We start from the raw sequence: 18,954 nt of genomic DNA, 5'->3' as shown, positions 1-18,954 counted from the left end.
GGGGGGGGGGGGGGGGGTGTTATTCCATGCTGGTGCAGACCCAGGGATTCTTGACATGGGAGAGAACCATTGCTAGAGCACTCACCTGAGACAGCCAGTCCTAGTCCTCGTCTTAAATTGGATCCAACCGAGCTTGAATCTGGGACTCCCAGCTCCTCAGTGAGTGCCTGTCTGTAAAGTGATTGGCTTTTCTGGAGAGTATCTGTCTCCTATTTCTTACCCCTCTGAGCAGAATTCCAGCTAGGACCTGAGAAACTTCCCTAATGAAAGTTCTGTTTAACTTGATGACTCTGGTTGAACAGAAGTTTCTTTGAAGTTAAGATGAAGCTTGATTCCTCATGGCAAAATTGCAATGCTTTAGTCTCCCTAATGACAGAGTGGCATTTTCTCACTAAAAACTGTTTTGTCAGACTTCCCTCCCAAGCTCTAAATTTACAGGAGGTCAAGGGATAGTTATAGGCAATTCAGTTAAAATATGATAGTCATACAACAACCCTGAAGTGTATACACGCATGTGCGCACACATCCCCCTCAGCAGAAGGTACTTTAGACATAAGTATTTCTCACAAAAATGAGTCATGAATGTTGTTGGGTGTGGAGTGGAGTATTATTTATTGATTTCATTTATATGCCATCCTTTCTAACATTAGGCTCATGGCAGTTTATGATAAAAATGCATAATATATAAAAGCAAGTGGAACATTAAAATAAAAAATTAACAAAATTCCTTAAATGGTGTCCCAGGTTTATGTTGTTTTCTAAATGCCTATCTAAATAGGAAGGTCCTACTATGCTGCCAGAAGTTGTCCAGCTTCAGGCTCTGCCTCAAACAGAGATTTGTCCTAGATGGCCTCCTGAGGTCTTTTCTAGCCTTATTTTTCTATAGTTCTAGTTTGCCTCATCTGTCCAAGGCTCTTCCTCCTTCCACACTGACTTTGGGCAACTCTCTCAAGGATGACCTTCCAGGCTTTTTTATTCTTAATCAGTACTGATAGAGTGTTGATGTATGCAGACGAACAAGTATACTGTTTTAAGCATATTCTGCTCCTTGCATATCAGTGTGCATCAGCTGAGCTGATTTAGCTGCTTTGTCTGTCTGCTCTTATCCTGCAGTAAATGAAAATAAACCAAAGTAATTTAACTCAGTTTCATCCATCAGTAAGCTGCCCAGGTTTAATTTCATTTTGCACAGGATAGGAGTAGACGTACAAATAATTACTGTGGATTAAGGTGAATTGTGGTAAGTTCCCCTTTCACAAACGTCTCAAAGTAGTGTAATTGTTTCATCTGTCCATGTACTAGCACTGCAAGTTGTAGTGAGAATTCATCCAGACACCAGTGTTGGCATTACTTGTCAGTAGTGGTCAGTTCAGTCTTTGGACAAGTATCATTCAGTGCAGATTTAATTTTTCTTTCCCCACCTAATAAGCCAGAATAGGCCTGATCAGCTGCATGGATCTAGTTGTGCAGCACTAACTTTTACTGGAATTGCACAAATCAAAAATTGTCTGCCTAGCTGTCTCACACTTTTTGTCATTTTAAAATTTGTTCTGTTTCTTTGAAGTTAAGATGGAGCCTGATTCCTCAGGGCAGAATTGCAATGCTGTGGTCTCCCCAGAAGGTCAACCAGCAGTGAAAACAGAAGAGAGCTCAGAACTTGGGAATTATGTTATCAAGTAATTGTGACTTTTACTTTTCCTGTCTAAAGAGCTATATGGTTTAGCACCCTATCCTCAGACTTGCCCAGAATAGGCCATAGGATCAAAATGCTGATCCAGGACTCTAGTAATTTAAAACCTGTGACCATCACTTGGACAAACTGTTATTACCTAGTTATGTCAGGCTATGGACAAACATACCTCTTAGCCACTTTAAAGGGGAGGGAGAGCTGTTGTTCAGGGTTGCACATCAGCTGTCATGCTAACTGTGATGTTTGCATGCTCTTGTAGTGATACACATCAGCGAAACAGCTGTAATTTTAAACTAGAGTGAAAAAGGGTTAAATTAGGACAGTTTTGTTACATTTGCTTTGCTACAGACTCATGCGGATGCACCAGTTCCATCTTAATAGCTGATATCAGCATTGTTTGATAAGACAAGTGTCTGTACCCTCGCTAATTAACATTCATTTTCAGATATCAGATATCTGTATCTGCAGAGTGTGGTATTAAAATATTCCCTTTGTAGCTGGACTTGTATGCAATGTTGCTGAAAATGAATTATTTGGTTATTTATGGGATATGTACAAATCTAGAGTACTGGAATTCCCATTCTGCACGATGTCATATAGTGGCCCTTGGAATATAGGATTCTTTTGGGTGGGCATGAATACCTATGCTGTGTTCCACTTATTTCAGAGGAATCTGAAGGCATCAAACAGCCCTGTGGCCAGGCATGGAATTGTTTATATCAAACAAGATTGATATTGTGCGTGCTTGGGGCCTTTTTAGAGTCTGTTTTAAAAAAGCAGGTGACATTAAAACCTTACATATCTGTTTTGTCACTCTAAAATGTCATTACTTAGCATGGTAATCTTTGTCCTTTGCAGCATAGAATATTTGGAGAATGTCCAGCAGCTTTTAACAGCGATCGTGAAGAAGGTTCCATTAATTGCTGAGAAAAGTAAGAAGTGAATGAAATGAAGCTGTTTGTTATCTTGATAGCACCCTAGAGGTGCATGGCTCTTTACAGCTGGGAAGTTTATTCAGAAAGAAGGAAACATTGAATAGAATTAAAATACAGTCCCAAAAATTGTCTTCAGGGTTTTGTTGTTTCTAAAGACTTTAATAATCTACACTGGCCGAGAAGCAAGGCATTTGTTGTCTTGCTTTAGGAGGATTTTCAGACAAACAGCCAGTCTGTTTCACCTGTCCTGCTATGTCTTGATTGCACACCCACTCCTTCCCCATATATATATGGAGAAGGAGTGTATATATATCTTCTTCCTGGTATTTTTCCCACCTATATATATGTATATGTATATAGGTGGGAAAAGTACCAGGAAGGGCAAAGTTTCCCTAGTAACTCACATACTTGGAAGAGTGGGGAATGGGGAATGCTGGAGATGGAAACAAAGACAGGCCCTCTGCAAAATAAGTAGAGCAAGCAAAATGATGGCATGAGCTGCCATAAATGGCTTTTATTGCCTGTTATTGCATATGGTTTTGGGAGACCTATATAACACTCAAGGAATTTGCATCCTGGAGAATAATACCCTCTTCAAATTTGTGCCAGTAAAATTTTTCTAGAAGTCTTCTATTTTATTGTTGCATTTCTATTTTATATTGAAAATTTTTATATTCTTAAATTTGATGGCCAGATAAATGCTTGCAAAAAGAAAATACTTTTGATTACACAGTGGCACATTTTCTTCATTCATGTTTTGCCTTCTGGATATGAAAGGGGTGCTTGGTCTCAGTTGCATCTGTTTAATCTAACAAAGAGGGACAGTGATTGTGCAAGCCTCACATGAACAGTTTGTAAGAGCTTATAATCCTTTGTGCTGTGGTCAGTGCACAGAGAACCCATTTTCTCTTTCTTCTCACCCAGCACAATGTATCTGAATAAGCTTCTTTTGAAAAGGAGGTTTGGAGGTTACTAGAAACAAAGTAAATTTGATATCATAGTTATTCAAATTTCGTTCATTTTTTTTCATCATGCACTTTTTTAGGTGAAGATGCCAGTTCTTTCTGTGCCAGTTCAGTGGAACAGTATTATAGTTGGAATATTGGAAAGCGAAGGGCAGCGGAGGTAATCCTCTCTTTACTTGTTTTATCAGCAGTGGTTAGAACTAAGGAAGTCTTTGGATTTAGCAACTTGGAAGTGCTCCAGAGATCTGTCTTTGCTGTTTTGGAAAATTCTGTTATGTTCGAAATGGAGGTATTCTTTACAATGATAGCCTTTGATCACTTTGCATGTAGTGCTCCAATTTACTGTTTAATGGGCTACAAAACTTCCAAGTTCAGTTTTCAGGGGCTTCAAATTTAAATAGGAATATTTATTAAATTTAGATATATTTACATCATGTCCTTCTTGCCCTATGTCTCCAAGCATCACCATTGCATGGTGCAATATCTCAGTAGTTCTGTCTATCCTTGTGCCTTTTCCTTATAAGTGGACGGTATTGGGTTTACTCTCTGTGAACAGCCAACTAAAATCTGACTTAATCCAGAGCCAGTGTTGAACTTACTGCGGGTAAATATTTTGCTGAGGTCATTTTCATAGTGTTACAGTTGCATTTTCCTGTTTAATTTTTCTGCCCTGCTGTTATGGGCAGGACCTATGTGGGAAATAAAGCTGATTAGACACAGGGCTGTCTTAGTGCCCAAAGGTAAAGACAATGCTAAAAACCAGAGGAAGCCATATTTCCCTCTAATGGGTTTCATATACTGCTTGCTTAGGTGTCTCTGGTAATAATAGAAGGTTAATATTCTGACAGAAGTATGAATCAATTGACTTGTGTCCCTGTAATACCATTTCTGCAAGGTGTAGATATCGTTCTTAGGTTTTTTTGCAGGGATGTGGGAAGGGAGACAGAGGTTTAAATGACCTGCCCGAAGTTGCAGAAAGTGTCAAAGTTAGATTCACCTACCTCTAGTTCATGCTGCCTTCTGGGGGAGAACGCAGTGTAATCAGAGTCTCCGTTTTCCTAGGATCTTAAATTACTTTGGAGAGCTGTGCTCTAGTCTCACAGAGCATATTGACTGAACCAACCCCTCCCTTTGGTTTCTTACAGTGGCAGCGAGCAATGACGGTGAGAAAAATCCTGCAGGAAATCATAGAGAAGCACCCCAGATTTCACAGCATCACCCCTCTGAAAACAAAGCACGTGGTGCACTGGTGCCGTTGTCGTGGCTACACCCCACCTGACCCCGAAACCCTGAGGAACGAGGAAGACTCCATCGAAGACGTGTTGACTCAGATAGACAGTGAGCCGGGTAAGCAGAGAGGGGAAGCTGCCCTGGCATGCTTTATCTAAGACATCATTCACTAAATTGCTGAAGTGTCCCACTGTATGCCCCAGTATGTCTCTTAAAGCACTGTCTTGGAACCAGAGAAGTTAGAAATGTAGAAAGCCTCTTAGCCCATCTGCCATTTCCCCAGTGACCCCTCTTGCTCTTTACTACTCACCTTCAAGTGCTTAGTCCAGGCTAGTTGTTGGTGATGTTACAGTAGTGTGAAGAGGCCCCAACCTGGATTAGGGTTCAAGAGCTAATGTGAATTAATTTACCCCAAACAGCAAGGGTGCATTGACCTATGTTGAACATCATGTTTCTACAGCTGGACTGCCTCCCTTACCTGATCTAGCTCAGGTATTCACAGTGGATTGCATTCAGCTGTCTAGACCGTATCTCTAATTTCATCCCTCTTCTTCCAGTTTTTCTTCCCTGTTTCACCTTCAGATAATCACTCTACCAAAGCTTGAATACCTTCCTGTCCTGACCTTTCAAGGATTTGTGAGATTTCAGAGAAGGGCCAGGATTTGGTTATTCTCTGAAGTCTGGTATGTGCTGCACTTATTGCAGTGCACTGTGCTGGCTCCGTACAGCTGAGTCTCTGCCTTTGTGGAGTCTGGCTTGTTTTGGCAGTGGTATGCTTCAGGAACAGAGTGGGAGGTTCAGGAGCCCTCAGATTAGCCTTTGCTTTTTCAACTGCTTCTGCTGGGCAAGTAAGCAAGAGTGTCCATCAGCTGTATCCCACACCAGCACTTTGAACAAGCAGTATATTCCCCTAAACAGGGCTTTGGCTTGTGTTGGTGGCCTAGTGCAATGCCTGCAAAGCGTGGGGCTTCCAGAAGACAGACTACAGAAAATCGTTTTGTCATGCTGTGCTCACCAGCCCGCTGCCTCCCTCTTGAATTCTGTTTTGGCCTTTTCTATCTTCCTTCCTTTTTTTTTTTTTAAACCAGCAAATATATTGAAAAATGTACTCGCTTAAATCCTGTAGGCTGGCTTCATTAAGTCATCAAGAGTATCTCCATGTGGTGCATTGTGGCACATCACAGTTGTCAGGTGCCATCAAGTCAAGGTTCAGGAGAAACATTTGAAGAGGAATGTTCTTTGGTTCAGGCAGAATTGAGTTGCGCTTAGAAACCTGGAATGTGTGTTTCTATCAAAATGTGGCTGTTGGTCCCCAATTTGTCCTCAAGGCCCTCTGAGGTTGCAACTGGATACAGGAAATTAAAATGTTAAACCTGAGGTTGACAGGAAAAGTCAGATTTTGCCTGGTGTTGTCCATGAGCCAGCAAAGACTGGGGGGGCCACTACTCTAAAGTTAATTGGAGGCTTATCCAGAGAAGAGTCAGTAAGGAGGCCTAGACTTATCTCATCATTTAAATATCTGGGGGGGTATTGAGGGGCAGTGTCTGTTGGCAGAATAGCTTTCCACATTGATTCCTTGAGTAGAGCTAGAGTCTCATACACAGTAGAGCTATGGCCATTTCTGCCAACAGAGAATCTGGCCTCCTGCTTTAAAGAGTTTATTTTTCAAAAATGAAATAATTGAATTTTCCATTGTGATTGGTATTTAGAGCCATTTTGTAAGCAGCTATCTCTAAGTAGTTAGAGATCTGGGGATGTAAGAGCTAATTTTAACAGGCTCGACTATGAAAGAACTGTAGGACCTTAAGTAAATCCCTGTGGCCCTGCTAGTGTTTAGCATGCAGCCTCTTTGGCAAGATTGCCAGGAACAGATGGGCAACCTCATATATTTTAGTAAACTGTGGAGTCATTAAAGAGAAGGATCTTGTACATAGGACCAGGGTGGATTTGATTTTAAATCAAATCAGTTTAAATCACTGGTCAGGAAGCCTTGATTTAACGATTGTTTTCTACAAAAAGTGCATTCTTGTTATTTGATATAAACTTAATACATATTATTCACAGCTCGGAGATAGATATAGGTTTCATTTTTAGAAGGTACACTATACATTTTAAAGCAGTGATTTATTTTGATATGTCAGATTAATTTTGCAGCTACATCACAAAACTGAATTAGGAATTGGCTATTGTATTTACCAAAGCTAATTGATGCAGATACTTGTGAAGTCATTGGGAGGTGAACCATTTCCAATTCACTGATTAATCATAGATATTTGGGGGACATTTTTGCCATTCTGTATTAGGATGACAACAACAACCGCCACAAAAAAACGGACATATAAACTGTTTTATTTAATTAAAACAACAAGCTTATGTATTTTGGATATTTTTTTCTCCAACAAATATACTTAATTGTTTTAACAAAACAAGCATATGCATTTTTGAATTTTTAACTATTTTAGTTATAAATGTGAAATGTTTTTAACAAAAATTAAATAGATTATTTCAGCCGGGTCAGCATGAGAAACTTAAAATACTGGGTTATGCAGCAAATTCAGTGTTTACCTTCCTCTTCCTTTTTATTCATAGACTGAAAAAGAAAGACAAGTTTTCCTGCTTTTTCAATTCCCAAGTGATTTCTCAATTTAGAATTAATTAGTCCAAAGGAAGAAAATATTCTTTCTACATCTGCAGAAGAAGCTACTGCTGTTAAAAGATAGATTATCACTTCAGTAGTCTGTGATGCATCCAGATGCTTAAATGACTTCCACCAGTTCACAGGTGTGAATTGAATCTTTAAAACCTCATCAGCAAACATATATTTCTTGAATGGCTCACCCTTGGCCCTGAAATTGATCACAGTTGGGATTATGGAGGGATGATTTCTGGATGCCCATGTCATAACCAACTCTTCTTCAGCAGTTAAGATTTGACGCTGATATCGAATATTGACAAGAAAATGAGCTGGAGATAGTGCTTGATCCATTCATTTTTAATGCCTGTAACTTAAATGTCATTGTGTATTTCTCTTTTCAAGGTCTCACACATTCCATCCAAATTTCAACAGCATCAGCAATAAAACAGCATTTTCCCTGCACTTTGTTCAAAGCTACTGAAATAGGCTTCAGGATAGTCAGCATACATTCTACATTTCTCTTTCGCCCAGTGTTGAGAACTTTGGCTATTACAGTTCCATCTATTTTGTCATGATTTTGTTCACAAATTGTCATCAGATTAGGCCAGTTCTCAATATATCACTGAAAACAGTCCACTGCCAAGTTCCAGCGCATGTCTTGTAGAAGAGTTACTTTGGGTCCTCCTGGTTTTTTTTCACAGCAGCTGCTGAAAAGTGGTTGTTACAGAAATATTTTACAGTTTCAGCAACATTCGCCTTTATTTCTGGAGCATTGACATTGGCTAAGAGGTACATCAAATGAGCACTGCAGCCATTAGCTTGGGGCTTTCTTCACTTTCTTCTAGATTTCTTCTCATCTTTGACACGTTTGCAGTATTGTCTGTGACAAATCTGCATACTAGACATTTGATTTTTTTTTTCACAGTTTGTTACAGCTTTTACTGCTATTTTTTGTAAGTATTCTGCTATGTGTGCATTTCGTGATGTATCATTTTTTTCTGTAAGGTAGACAGTCCCTTCTTTTGTTGTCACACAAGCACATACTGGATCATTGTGGACATTGCTCTATCCATGAAGACTCAGGTTAACAATTTCCCCCCTAGATTTTTTGCACACTGTTCACTTTATTTCTCATACATTTTATCCAGCAATTTGCCTACTACATCTGCTCAGTTGGGTGGATGGTATCCTGTTTGTAATGATTGAACCATGTCAATGAAGTGTGTGTGCTCTCAACCACACGGCTAGGAGAGTTTGTTGCACAAACAAACCAAGCAATTTTTTCATCAATTACCTTCTACTGTCATCTGCTGGTTTGTATTACAAACTTATCTATGGCTGTTTCTGGATGATGGGGATTTTTTTTTCTTTTTGCTACAGGTGATATACTATGTGACATACGAACACTGGTATCATTAGCAGATAACTCTGAAACTGTAGATAGTGATGATGGTATTGAAGATGGATAGTCAGAATATACTGTATGTTGAGGATGGATCCTCCTGAACAAAAGAAGTCAATGCAATCACTACAGTACTGATCATTTAGTATTACTCATTGCACTTGGTACTTTAGAAGTTAAACTGTAAAAGGAAGATCTGCCTATTTCAGCTATCATTTTGTATCACAACTGCATTAAAACTATGATAGTTCCATAAAGTAACAACTATATATATCTTTGCTCAAACCTTTTTAATGAGAACTCAAATAGTCCATAAGTCCGTCCAAAAGATATGGACAGGGAAGACAAGGAGTCCTTAAGAAAGAAGTATGAAATAAAGTTTATTAACTTGGAGATCCTGCATGTTCAGACATGCTCCATTCATCATCTTCAAAGCAGCTTCCTCCTGAGAACGAGCACTTCTCATTATGTTGTTTCATTCAGGCAACCAGGCCTTGCATTTCTTTGTTGCACTGTTTGCATTTTGCATGCATGCCTGTCTTACCCACAGGTTGAGGAACTTTATTAAAATATTCCCAAACAGGGTCTGTCTTACAGCCTGGCAAGCCTGCAGCTCTGATAGGTTTTTCCTTCTGCAATACCATCATCTCACTAGATCTCAAATCAATAGAGAGCCTATACTTGGAAACTTATCCCTCAAGACTTCTGGAATCTTCTGCTCAAAATGTTTCTCTTTTGTTTCTACGCCTTTCCCTTCTTGCATTTATTTCCAGACTCCTCCTCCTTGCCCAGATCTACTCTACTCCTAGCAATCCTCTATTCATTTAACTTCTTGAAACTTTGCACTTTTAGAGAGAGGTAAGGGCTTGACTGTGTACGCAAACTTTCAGAGAGACAATAGGGCTGATGGGTGGGTAATCAGGTCTGTTGTCTCTCATCTCTGTATACTGCTGTGAACAAGGATGAGACACAAATTCACGGTTTGAGAACTGAAACTGACTATCACAAGATGCTTAATAGGATCTTCTAGACTGAGCCCCATTGGCTAGAGTGTTTTTCTTTAATTTTTACGCATCTGTAGAGACGCCTCTAGAAACCCCATACATTTGGGCCCCTAATATAGGCCATGGTCTGTTGTGACCATAAAACTTTTCTAAAAAGGTTCCATGAATATATTGTCTCAGATAGCATATAAGTAGAAGTTATAATCCATATTCCATGGTGATATCTTTGAGTTTTACCATAGCTAAAATTAAAATTACCTTTATATAGATTTTTTTTAAAAGCATCTTAAGAAAAAAAAAAAAAAAAAAACCCAAATAAAATATTATTTAAATTGAAAATCTGATTTCTTTTATTTAAAAAAAATCATTGATTTTTTTTATCCACCCTGCATAGAGCTTGGAAAGGGCATCCTGAGCCATTGAGTCCAGTCCTCAGTGAGTAGCACTTGTTCTTTTTCCAGTTTACATTAAAACCAAACTACCAAGATGACAACTTAATTACTGAGTTTCTCACTAGATGCTGGATGTGTATCTGTTTTAAGTGGTCTTCTGAGATCAGTTTTTAAGACTAATTGCTTCTCATTTAGAATGTCCATCGTCTTATACCAGTGGGGAGGAACTGTGCCGAAAACTGGAGGAGCTGCAGCAGTTTCTGAAACGGGAGCCAGAACATGAGGAGGAAGTAGATATCCTCAGCTTTACTGAGCCACTGAAAATAAACATTAAAAAGGAACAAGAAGAGAAACAAGAGGAGATGAAATTCTACTTGGCATCCTTGCCTGCATCAGAATTTGTGCAGGACACAGCAGAGAAGGTAGTGAAAGTGATTCATAAAGCTCATGAGAAATGCTGCTAAGCTAGTAATGACCTTCTGGGGATTTATTTAGTGCCTTTCCTCCATCTGGACTGAGCTACCTTACTAATTAAATCTGTAAATGGCTTCAGAAATTCACTCTCCTTCTGGCCCATGCCAGTTGTGAATTGCTGTGAGTGGGCCAGAGCTGGTAGTAAAGTGAAGCATACTTGAGTCAGCTTCTTTGTTGCTGCTTTGTAGGTTCTGCACAGCATCAGTAAATCCCAGTCTTGTAAGTGAGAAGTGGCAGGGAGCACAGATGCTGAATCCCTGCTCCTCCACCAGGGAAAACCTAGGCTAGTCCGTTCCACCAGTGTAGCTCAGCAAATGTACACATTTATTACAGTGAAGTTACTGAGGATGTGGCAGTTTTCTTGCCTGTTTAGATTTCTCTCCTTTGTCCCAAGGGTGGGTAGATGAAATAAAGGGATGGAGAGGTGTCCTCTCACAGCAGCAGAAAGGAGGGAGAAGAGCAAAAGACAGTCTTTCTCATGTGCTACTGAAGTGAGAAACTTGTTTTTCATGGGAGGAGACTGGAGGTAAAGGAGGGGTGTTTCCTCTTGTAGCAACTGATTGAGAAGAGAAAGAAGTGTATTTTTTCTCCAGAGCCATGGTTAGATAGTATTGGAGGAGGAAGCTGAAATACAGCTTTGAAAGGGAATTGCTGCCTGAGTCAGAACTATTGGATACAGAGCCAGTCTTTGCAGCAAAGTCAGGAAGAACAAAAAAACAGTCAAGTGAATGTATGCTTAAATTTAGAAGGTGTGCATGGGCTTTCCTTCCTAATTTACAAATGCCTCCCCAGCCCCCTGTGCCAAGTCAAAATTCTAATTATTCCTGCAAATTCCTTCAGTTGCCATTTGATCTATAACAAAAAATTATCCAATTATTGGTGGTTTTATTTGATACAGTCTGTCAATCTGAGTTAATTTTTTCCTCTCTCGTTTTATAGATAGGGATTTCTTTTCAGCCTGTTGAGGTGCACAAGAACATTTATGCATCCGTTATAGAAGATATGATTTTAAAGGTAAATCATGATTTTACAATGAGTACATTTCTGCAGCTGTTTTACCTAGCAGCATAGAATAAAGATGAAGAATCCAGGTCAACAGTTAAGATCACTCATCATTTTAGAAGACACGCTAAGTCAGGTGCTCAGCCTGTAGGTGCGACTAGGAGTTATCTGTGTGCACAAGTACACATACATTTCATACTTTTCAACTGTGGTCCACTGGCTTAGACACAGTACTGTGATTTCGAAACCCCTTATCACTAATCCTCAGAGATCAAATCTGATATTGAAAAGGTTCTGTGACCTTGAGCAAATCATTAAACATACCTTTGTCAGTTTTCCCTATATATGGAGGGATAGAAGTAGAAGGAACCTTAAAGGTCATGTAGTCCAGCCCCTGCTGAGTTGCACAGTTTGCTGTGGTGTTAGTGTTTGAAAGGAACTTTCAAAGATTTTTCTTTCCTCCAAATGCTGCTATTTTTCAGGCTCAATTGCCTCTTCTGCCAGTTTGCTGCACTCCTTAGACCTAGTGGTCATTTTTCCCCGTGTGTAATACTAACAACAGTCATTCCCAGTTTTGGGTACAACATTTTAACAACATGAAATTGGAGCTGCAGTATTTGAGGGTTCATCAAAATTATTTTAGCAGGCTTTTACTATAGTTCAGCCTGAAGGAATATTTGAAACACTCAGGGCCTTGTTACACATTAATTTTATGTGGCTTCTGGAGCTCTTACCCCTGGATTGTTCACAGTAACACCTGAAACTAGTTTTAAGCACACTTTACGTGGTTTTAAGCACGCTTTAAGTTATGTCACTCCAGGGCAGGTTTATCTCTGATCTGTGTTACCCAGTTCATGTTCCATTAACGTGTGGCCACTCCCCACAGACATGCTGCCCAAGTTGCAGTCCTCCAGCATCCCAAGATGCATTGTCCTCTCCCCCTCCCTGTTCTGTGTGGACAAACTTTCCACCCTCTGAACTCTGCTGCCCAGGGGGCAGTCCTGGCACCAAGCCAATTCCCCATCCTACACCAGGGGGTATGACTTTCCCACCCCAGGGATGCAACCCTGTACAAGCAGCCTACAGAGCCACATGCCAGCTAGCAAGCTGAAATTCTTCCTCTGCCTTCAACTCGGCTATCTTCTCCAGCATGAGCCAAAGGATGCCCTCCCTGGACCAGCACCCCACATCTCAATCCCAAATCCTAATTTATTTAAACATGAGACCTTCTTTAATTTACTTCCTCTTTATTTCTTTTTAAAAACTTTACTTTTTTTACTTTTTATTTTATCCCTCAGTGCCTGGCTGACTTAATTTCACCACCCTTCCCCAACCCCTGTTTCCTTTCCACCTCCCATGTCATTACCCACCCCATCCCATTAATTCTCCACCTCCCATCGTCATGTTCCCACTGCCTTCCAACCCCTCTTTCATACACCCCCACCTAGAGCAGGGATAGAAGTCTGTCCTGTGTCACTAATCTTCTAGTGGTAATTCACAGCTATAGCTCCTAGTCTAGTCCCTGCTTGCCAGCCCTCTCTAATGGCATGTCACAGCTCTGCAGGTTCAGGACAGTTCAGAGCAGGTTTTTAGCCTTAATGTGCGACTGCTCCAAATGGACACTATCATTAACACTGATCAACATTTGAGCAGCTCAAAGTGTAACATGTAACAAGGCCCTTAAATAGACTATGTAGACAGTTTTATTTAAAAAAAAAAATACTTTAAAAATCTGATCTTTAGGTCATTTATGACACTAAGTCAAATAACATAAAAAATGATGTTAATTGCTTTAGCCTGTTTTACTTGTCATGGCCTAATGCTGCCTTTTGTCACAGGCCACCGAACAGCTTGTGAATGATATCCTACGACAAGCCCTGGCTGTTGCTTATCAGACAGCTCCTCACAACAGGTCAGTGACTGAGCCCCCCTTTTCATCATTTTGTATCACTCATTAGCCCAATGGATTGAACTGCTTTAAGAACTTATTAGATTGTTGCATGGCTCAAATTCTGTTATCAATTAATTCCAATCCAAGTAGTCTAATAATTAGACTAGCATGTAATGCTTTTGGCTATTGCAGGACATCTGTTGTTTTGTTTTTGTGTTTGTTTTTTTAAATAGAATATTATTGTTAGCAATTTCTTTTTGCAAGAGTTACCAAATACATATCTGAACTCTATTGTCTATGTTTGGATGAAATCACACCTCTACTGAAAGCTGTCTGCCTTCTACTAGTGATTAGTGCATTTTCCAACATGAAGTCACCGGTGGCTGAAACCATTTTATAATGACAGCTTTTAAACCATAGAAGTTGTTTGGTATTTTCAGCAGAGGCTCTGTGAACATTTACATCCTATCCTTTTGGTGACTGGGCTGGCCAGGGCTTGATTTTACTGAACATGCTACTCCTACACTTTCAGTCAGTGGGAAAGAGTTGATGAGAGGAGAGCATTTTATTTCACTTGGACCATTTGCACTTAAGTGACGAGCAACAGAAACTACCTCCAGAGAAGTCCTGTCTGGTTCTTCGGATGTAGATGGAATGCTATAATAATAGGACTGTACAGATTGGAGATTAAAAATTGGAGAAGTGGCTGACGTCCAGTTGTCTCACCTTCAGGTTGTCACAGGGTGAAAAATCCATGTAAGAAGAAATGGTCCTGATTCACCTGTTAGGTTTTCCCGACAGGAATGTATCCCATTCTCTATAAAGGTTGAGGTTGCATTCAAGAAAGGGATGCAGAAAGGAGTGACCTTGAGAGCAGCAAGGGGGGCTGGTAAGGAAGAGAGCTGACTATCAGAGAGGACCAGCCAAGCTCAGATGAGCAGATGTCTTAAGTGAAGGTGTCCAGATACAAGGGAAAAACAAGTTAAGTCAGGGCAAATCCAGCAACAGCAAGTAACCCTCTTATTCTGAAAGGAGGTGCTCATGAGAGTAAAATACGTGAGAGGGGCCCTAGGAGTAGAACACAACACAGGTGCTGTCTTATATGGGCAGCCCTCTTGAAGAACTCCTGAGGAAAGTGCCACAAAAGAGTTGCCAGAAATGCAGGGATTTGCCAGAGGGATGGAACCATGAGAATGAGGAGAGTGCTATTAGCTCTCAAGTACAGGACCTGGGTTGGGATGATGAAACAGGGACAGTCCAAGGAACTGGAGATCTACATCCACACCTGCCTACTTATGGCTGAGTGATAATCAGTTATGTCCAGAAGCAGAACCTGAATTGGACTCTTAGAGGGGAAAACATCCTTTTTAGGAGACAAGGGGAGAACTGGACTATCAGCTTTATCTGTGGTCCACAATAAAGTCTGCCCATGAACTTCAGGGAAAAGTCCTATATTGCTATAGTTAGATGCAGATGAATGCACATGTGTGGCAGGCATGGTTACAGAGTGACTTGGGAGACCCTCCACCCTGATCAAAACTAGTTAATATATAAACAGCTTATCATTGGGTGACTATAACTGACAGCCCAAAGAGCATCAAACACAGAAGAGATTGTGACATGGGAATTAAGTAAATTTGCAGTAACCCTTTGCCCATAAATAATTTCCCCTGTTTTTGATTAGGTGCATTCAGGAGCATTGTATCCTGATCCTTGTAGCGTTCTAACAGAACTTGGAATTAAAAGCAGGCGTGTTTAAACTGTGCAGGAGGATGACATAGTTAAACTATTGCTTGTTCCATAGAATCCCAAGAGCTGATTCTTCAGCACTTTGTTTTAATCTTCATGAGCTAATGCTCAAGGTGTATACCTCAGCTAGCCTGATGGCGTCTGTTTTGTGCTATGACATTTGAATGCCTTTTTCTCTGCTGTTGTAACATTTGCTCTATTATCCTTTTTGGCTTTTTCTATCCATTAGGAAATTTATGGGCCTGGCACTTCAGCAGTGCCTGCTTTTTATGTATTTTAATAATGTCTTTGATTTCATTCTCTGCAGGACTCCAAGAGAGATCACAGTGATGAATATTCACCAGGCCATCTGTAATATTCCCTTTCTTGATTTCCTTACAAACAAACACATGAAAATACTAACTGAGGAACAATGAACATTACCGGAGAAGATACTATAGAAAAGATGGATTTAAGACTGAACTTTTGGCAGCAAATCCTCTATTTCTGTAGATCACTGTTATATACATGTTATAGTGTTGGGCTACTAGATTGTTACCTCCAATTAAAGATGCACCTTAATGCAACAAAATGATGGTTGGTTCCAAATCAAGTTGTTGGATTTCAGCTTTGACTCAGTAAGTGTATGTTCAGTGGCTGAACACATGTAGTCACTGTGAATTAGGTTGCTAACTGTGAAAGACTTACTACCGAATTGACCTTGGACCTCTAACTGGATACATCATTGCAGAGGTTATGCATTTTTAGGATGAAAATAATTCTTTGTTACTTCTGTTCCCATTTGATTTAATCCACAGACAAATACAAGGATAACTGTTTTCTTCAAATCGGAGAACAGCTCAATTGCTTGTGGCTACATGCAAAGCCAAAGGCAATTTTTAAAGTTGGTTTGTTGAGTGCTTGTGGCAGACTTCACAGTTACACTTTGAACTGCAGGAACACGACTCCTGTCACACAGCAGAACATGCCATAGACAGCCACTTTAACATAGCACACAACGTCCTCCCTCATGAGAGAATGGCAGATCGGTCCATTCTCAGACCTCCCCACCATAGGAGGTTGGAGATGTGTCCAGGAGGAGTGACCAGAGTGAAATTTAGAGGAGACTGGCTGAGTATGTGACCTGCATGAAGAAGAAAGTGAAGTGACATGGATTCCCAGCTTGTTTCATGAGGCCAACGCTCAGTTTTTCTGTTCAGGATCCTTTGCTTGCATAGTAAATACTGATCTGTGCTTCTGGAAGATTCCTGAGTAGTGTATTACTGGAGCTGGAGAGTGTATTACTAAGTCCATCTTCCTGACGCTGCATAATGTTGATGGGCTCAGACTGTGAGGGGAACCATGGCTGTAACAATGCCTAGGTTCCAGCTGGGTGCACAAGTAAGATGCTCTGTAAGATCAGGAAACCACAGATCCCTTTGTTTGTGGGAGCCTCTCTCGCACCTTGGCAGGGGGAAGTTTAACATCCAACTGGACGACTTACCTGTCTTTGCATTTTCCGACAGGAACACCTACAGCCCTCCAACTGCCACTTGGCTTAAGAAGGTTTAACTGGCAAATGATAAGCCTTCCCGGTATCTCGGTCAGTACTGTAGCCTGACAGAGTTAAGACTAGTGGGGCCAAAAATTTGACTCTTCTTCAATCCTTATGGGACTTCCTAAGTCCATGTTGTTTTTGAGGTGGTACTGTCTAAAGGATTGAGTGTGGGCTGGACTGAGAGAGCAAGCCTTCCCAGGTCTGATCCCAGCCAGGTCATTGATTCACTGCATAGCCTTGGACAAGTCATTCAGTTCTGTGCCTCAAGTTCCCCATCAGTAGAATCGGGGCTAGTGATACCTACCTCATGGGCGTGTGCTGGGGCCTTGCTAATGTTCCTGCAGTACTTTGAATACATAAAGCATTATCAAGAGATAAAAATGATCATTTGGGGAGCTGGCAGGGCATGGTAGTCTGTTACAAAATAAATAGTGCAGTGCTAGAAGGTTAACAGTGTTGATGCCAATAGCTCTACAGTTAATCAAAAGTGTACAGGCATTGTGGAGGAAGGATTCAGCTAAAAATGGGTCATTCCAGGCTTTCAAGGAGCTGTTACAAACCAAATAAAGATTAATTTAATTCTTTTTATAGCTGCGGAAGATGCCTGGCCCCACAGCCCTTGTCAGGCCAGATTCTGTTGCTCTTAGTGCAACTTAGTATTTTGGCCTCTAGATAGGCCATTGAGAAAATCATGATTGGAGTACAGTACAACACAACTTGAATGAGAATGGCAGGATCTGGTCTTTAACTCTGAAAATGGGACTGTGGAGAGGGATCTGGACTGGACTGCATGAAAGGAGCCAAGGCCTGCATGCTGCGAGGCATTGTAAACTCAAGATCTCTTGCTTGTGCTGGTGAGTGCTCACAGGATCACTTGTGTTGTTGACAGCTCACAGTACGGCCCTTGCTTTAGCTTTTAGAACAATGATGGAGAAGCCCAGCTTTGGGTATTTTTGCTGGAACACAGTGAATAGCCAGTGCAGAGCGTGGAGTTAGTTTAGGGACTTCAGGCCCTCTCTTAGCTTGATGGTTTATCTGTAGGGTGCAGTGAAATGAAACACCTCCTACACCTTTAGGATGCCTCTGTGCACATCTTGTAGGTTAGGAGATAAAGGTGTAGGCAACAGATCGTAGGACAGGACAACAGCAACTATGCAGCTGCAGTTTGTAAAGGGGCTTCTGTAGTGCAGAGACTGCCTGTGGATATATTCCTAAGCAAACAGGCTTAAGAGAGTTATCCTAGGAGAGTAATAATCACCTATGAAACCTGCTAAGAAAACTATCCACAAAAACCAGAAGTGGGTCCCAGGAATGATACATTTATTTAGTTCTCCAGATTTAGGACATTTTTGCAAGTAGGTCTTTGAATTTTCATGGGTGATGGGAGAGAAATTTTTCCAAAAAAACCTCCACAAAACCAACAGAATCTCTTCCATAAGAATTGCATGGAAGCAAGTTAGTGTTGCGCACCTCCAAGTGGGAGGCTGTGAAAATTGATATATATCAAGACAAGTATGGAAGAAATTGGAATGTTACTTAAATATTCCCAAACAAGCACTCTGGCTTTTTTTAAAAAGTCTTAATAAATCAAAGATCTCCTTACATACATTGTCCATATTTGTACTGTTGAGTGTTCAGATCCTCCATGTTATCTGTATTATAATGTATAATTGTGTAATATACGTAAGTTTACAATAAATTCTTTTATTAGTTGTGATGGGATTGTCCCGGTCTCACTGAAACACACCTCTTCAAACCTTCCTGTTTTGCTCACAATTCCCCTGTGCACATGATGCATGCAGTGAAAAAATCCTTTGTCCCTAGACCAAAACAGAAAAATGTCTGTCTTGTTAGTTTTGTAGGAAATCTGACGGGTTTGGGTAGCTTTTGCTTGTGATGTTTTTCAAACATTTTTATGAAAGAAATTATTTTTTTCCTTTTGTTCTTTTCTTTTCTTGTTTTTTTTAAAGGAGGAAAGAACTGCCAGGAGCTGAGAAAAACAGTTTAAGCTGCCCCCCAGCTACACCCATGCAAACAGCAGCAGATTC

The 18,954-nt window shown here is 40.5% G+C and overlaps 1 protein-coding gene across 5 annotated transcripts in view; it reads left to right on the top strand.

Moving 5' to 3' along the window:
• The window catches only part of YEATS2 (YEATS domain containing 2), a 91,161-nt gene extending 72,538 nt beyond the window's left edge, over positions 1-18,623 (top strand). For all 5 annotated transcript variants that reach the window (XM_019503701.1, XM_019503699.1, XM_019503698.1 and 2 more), the window contains 8 exons: positions 1,565-1,676; positions 2,549-2,622; positions 3,671-3,750; positions 4,736-4,937; positions 10,449-10,675; positions 11,667-11,741; positions 13,568-13,641; positions 15,677-18,623. In XM_019503701.1, the coding sequence (XP_019359246.1) occupies positions 1,565-1,676; positions 2,549-2,622; positions 3,671-3,750; positions 4,736-4,937; positions 10,449-10,675; positions 11,667-11,741; positions 13,568-13,641; positions 15,677-15,785 (953 nt within the window). In that variant the 3' untranslated portion in view covers positions 15,786-18,623. The remainder of the gene's footprint in view (positions 1-1,564; positions 1,677-2,548; positions 2,623-3,670; positions 3,751-4,735; positions 4,938-10,448; positions 10,676-11,666; positions 11,742-13,567; positions 13,642-15,676) is intronic.
• Positions 18,624-18,954: the final 331 nt, after the last annotated feature.

The sequence above is a fragment of the Gavialis gangeticus genome, unplaced genomic scaffold (genome assembly GCF_001723915.1).
Source record: "Gavialis gangeticus isolate Ggan-Ray unplaced genomic scaffold, GavGan_comp1, whole genome shotgun sequence".
NCBI classification, from domain to species: domain Eukaryota; kingdom Metazoa; phylum Chordata; order Crocodylia; family Gavialidae; genus Gavialis; species Gavialis gangeticus.
The sequence above is the reverse complement of the archived record's forward strand: the minus strand, read 5'-3'. Positions and strand labels throughout refer to the sequence as shown.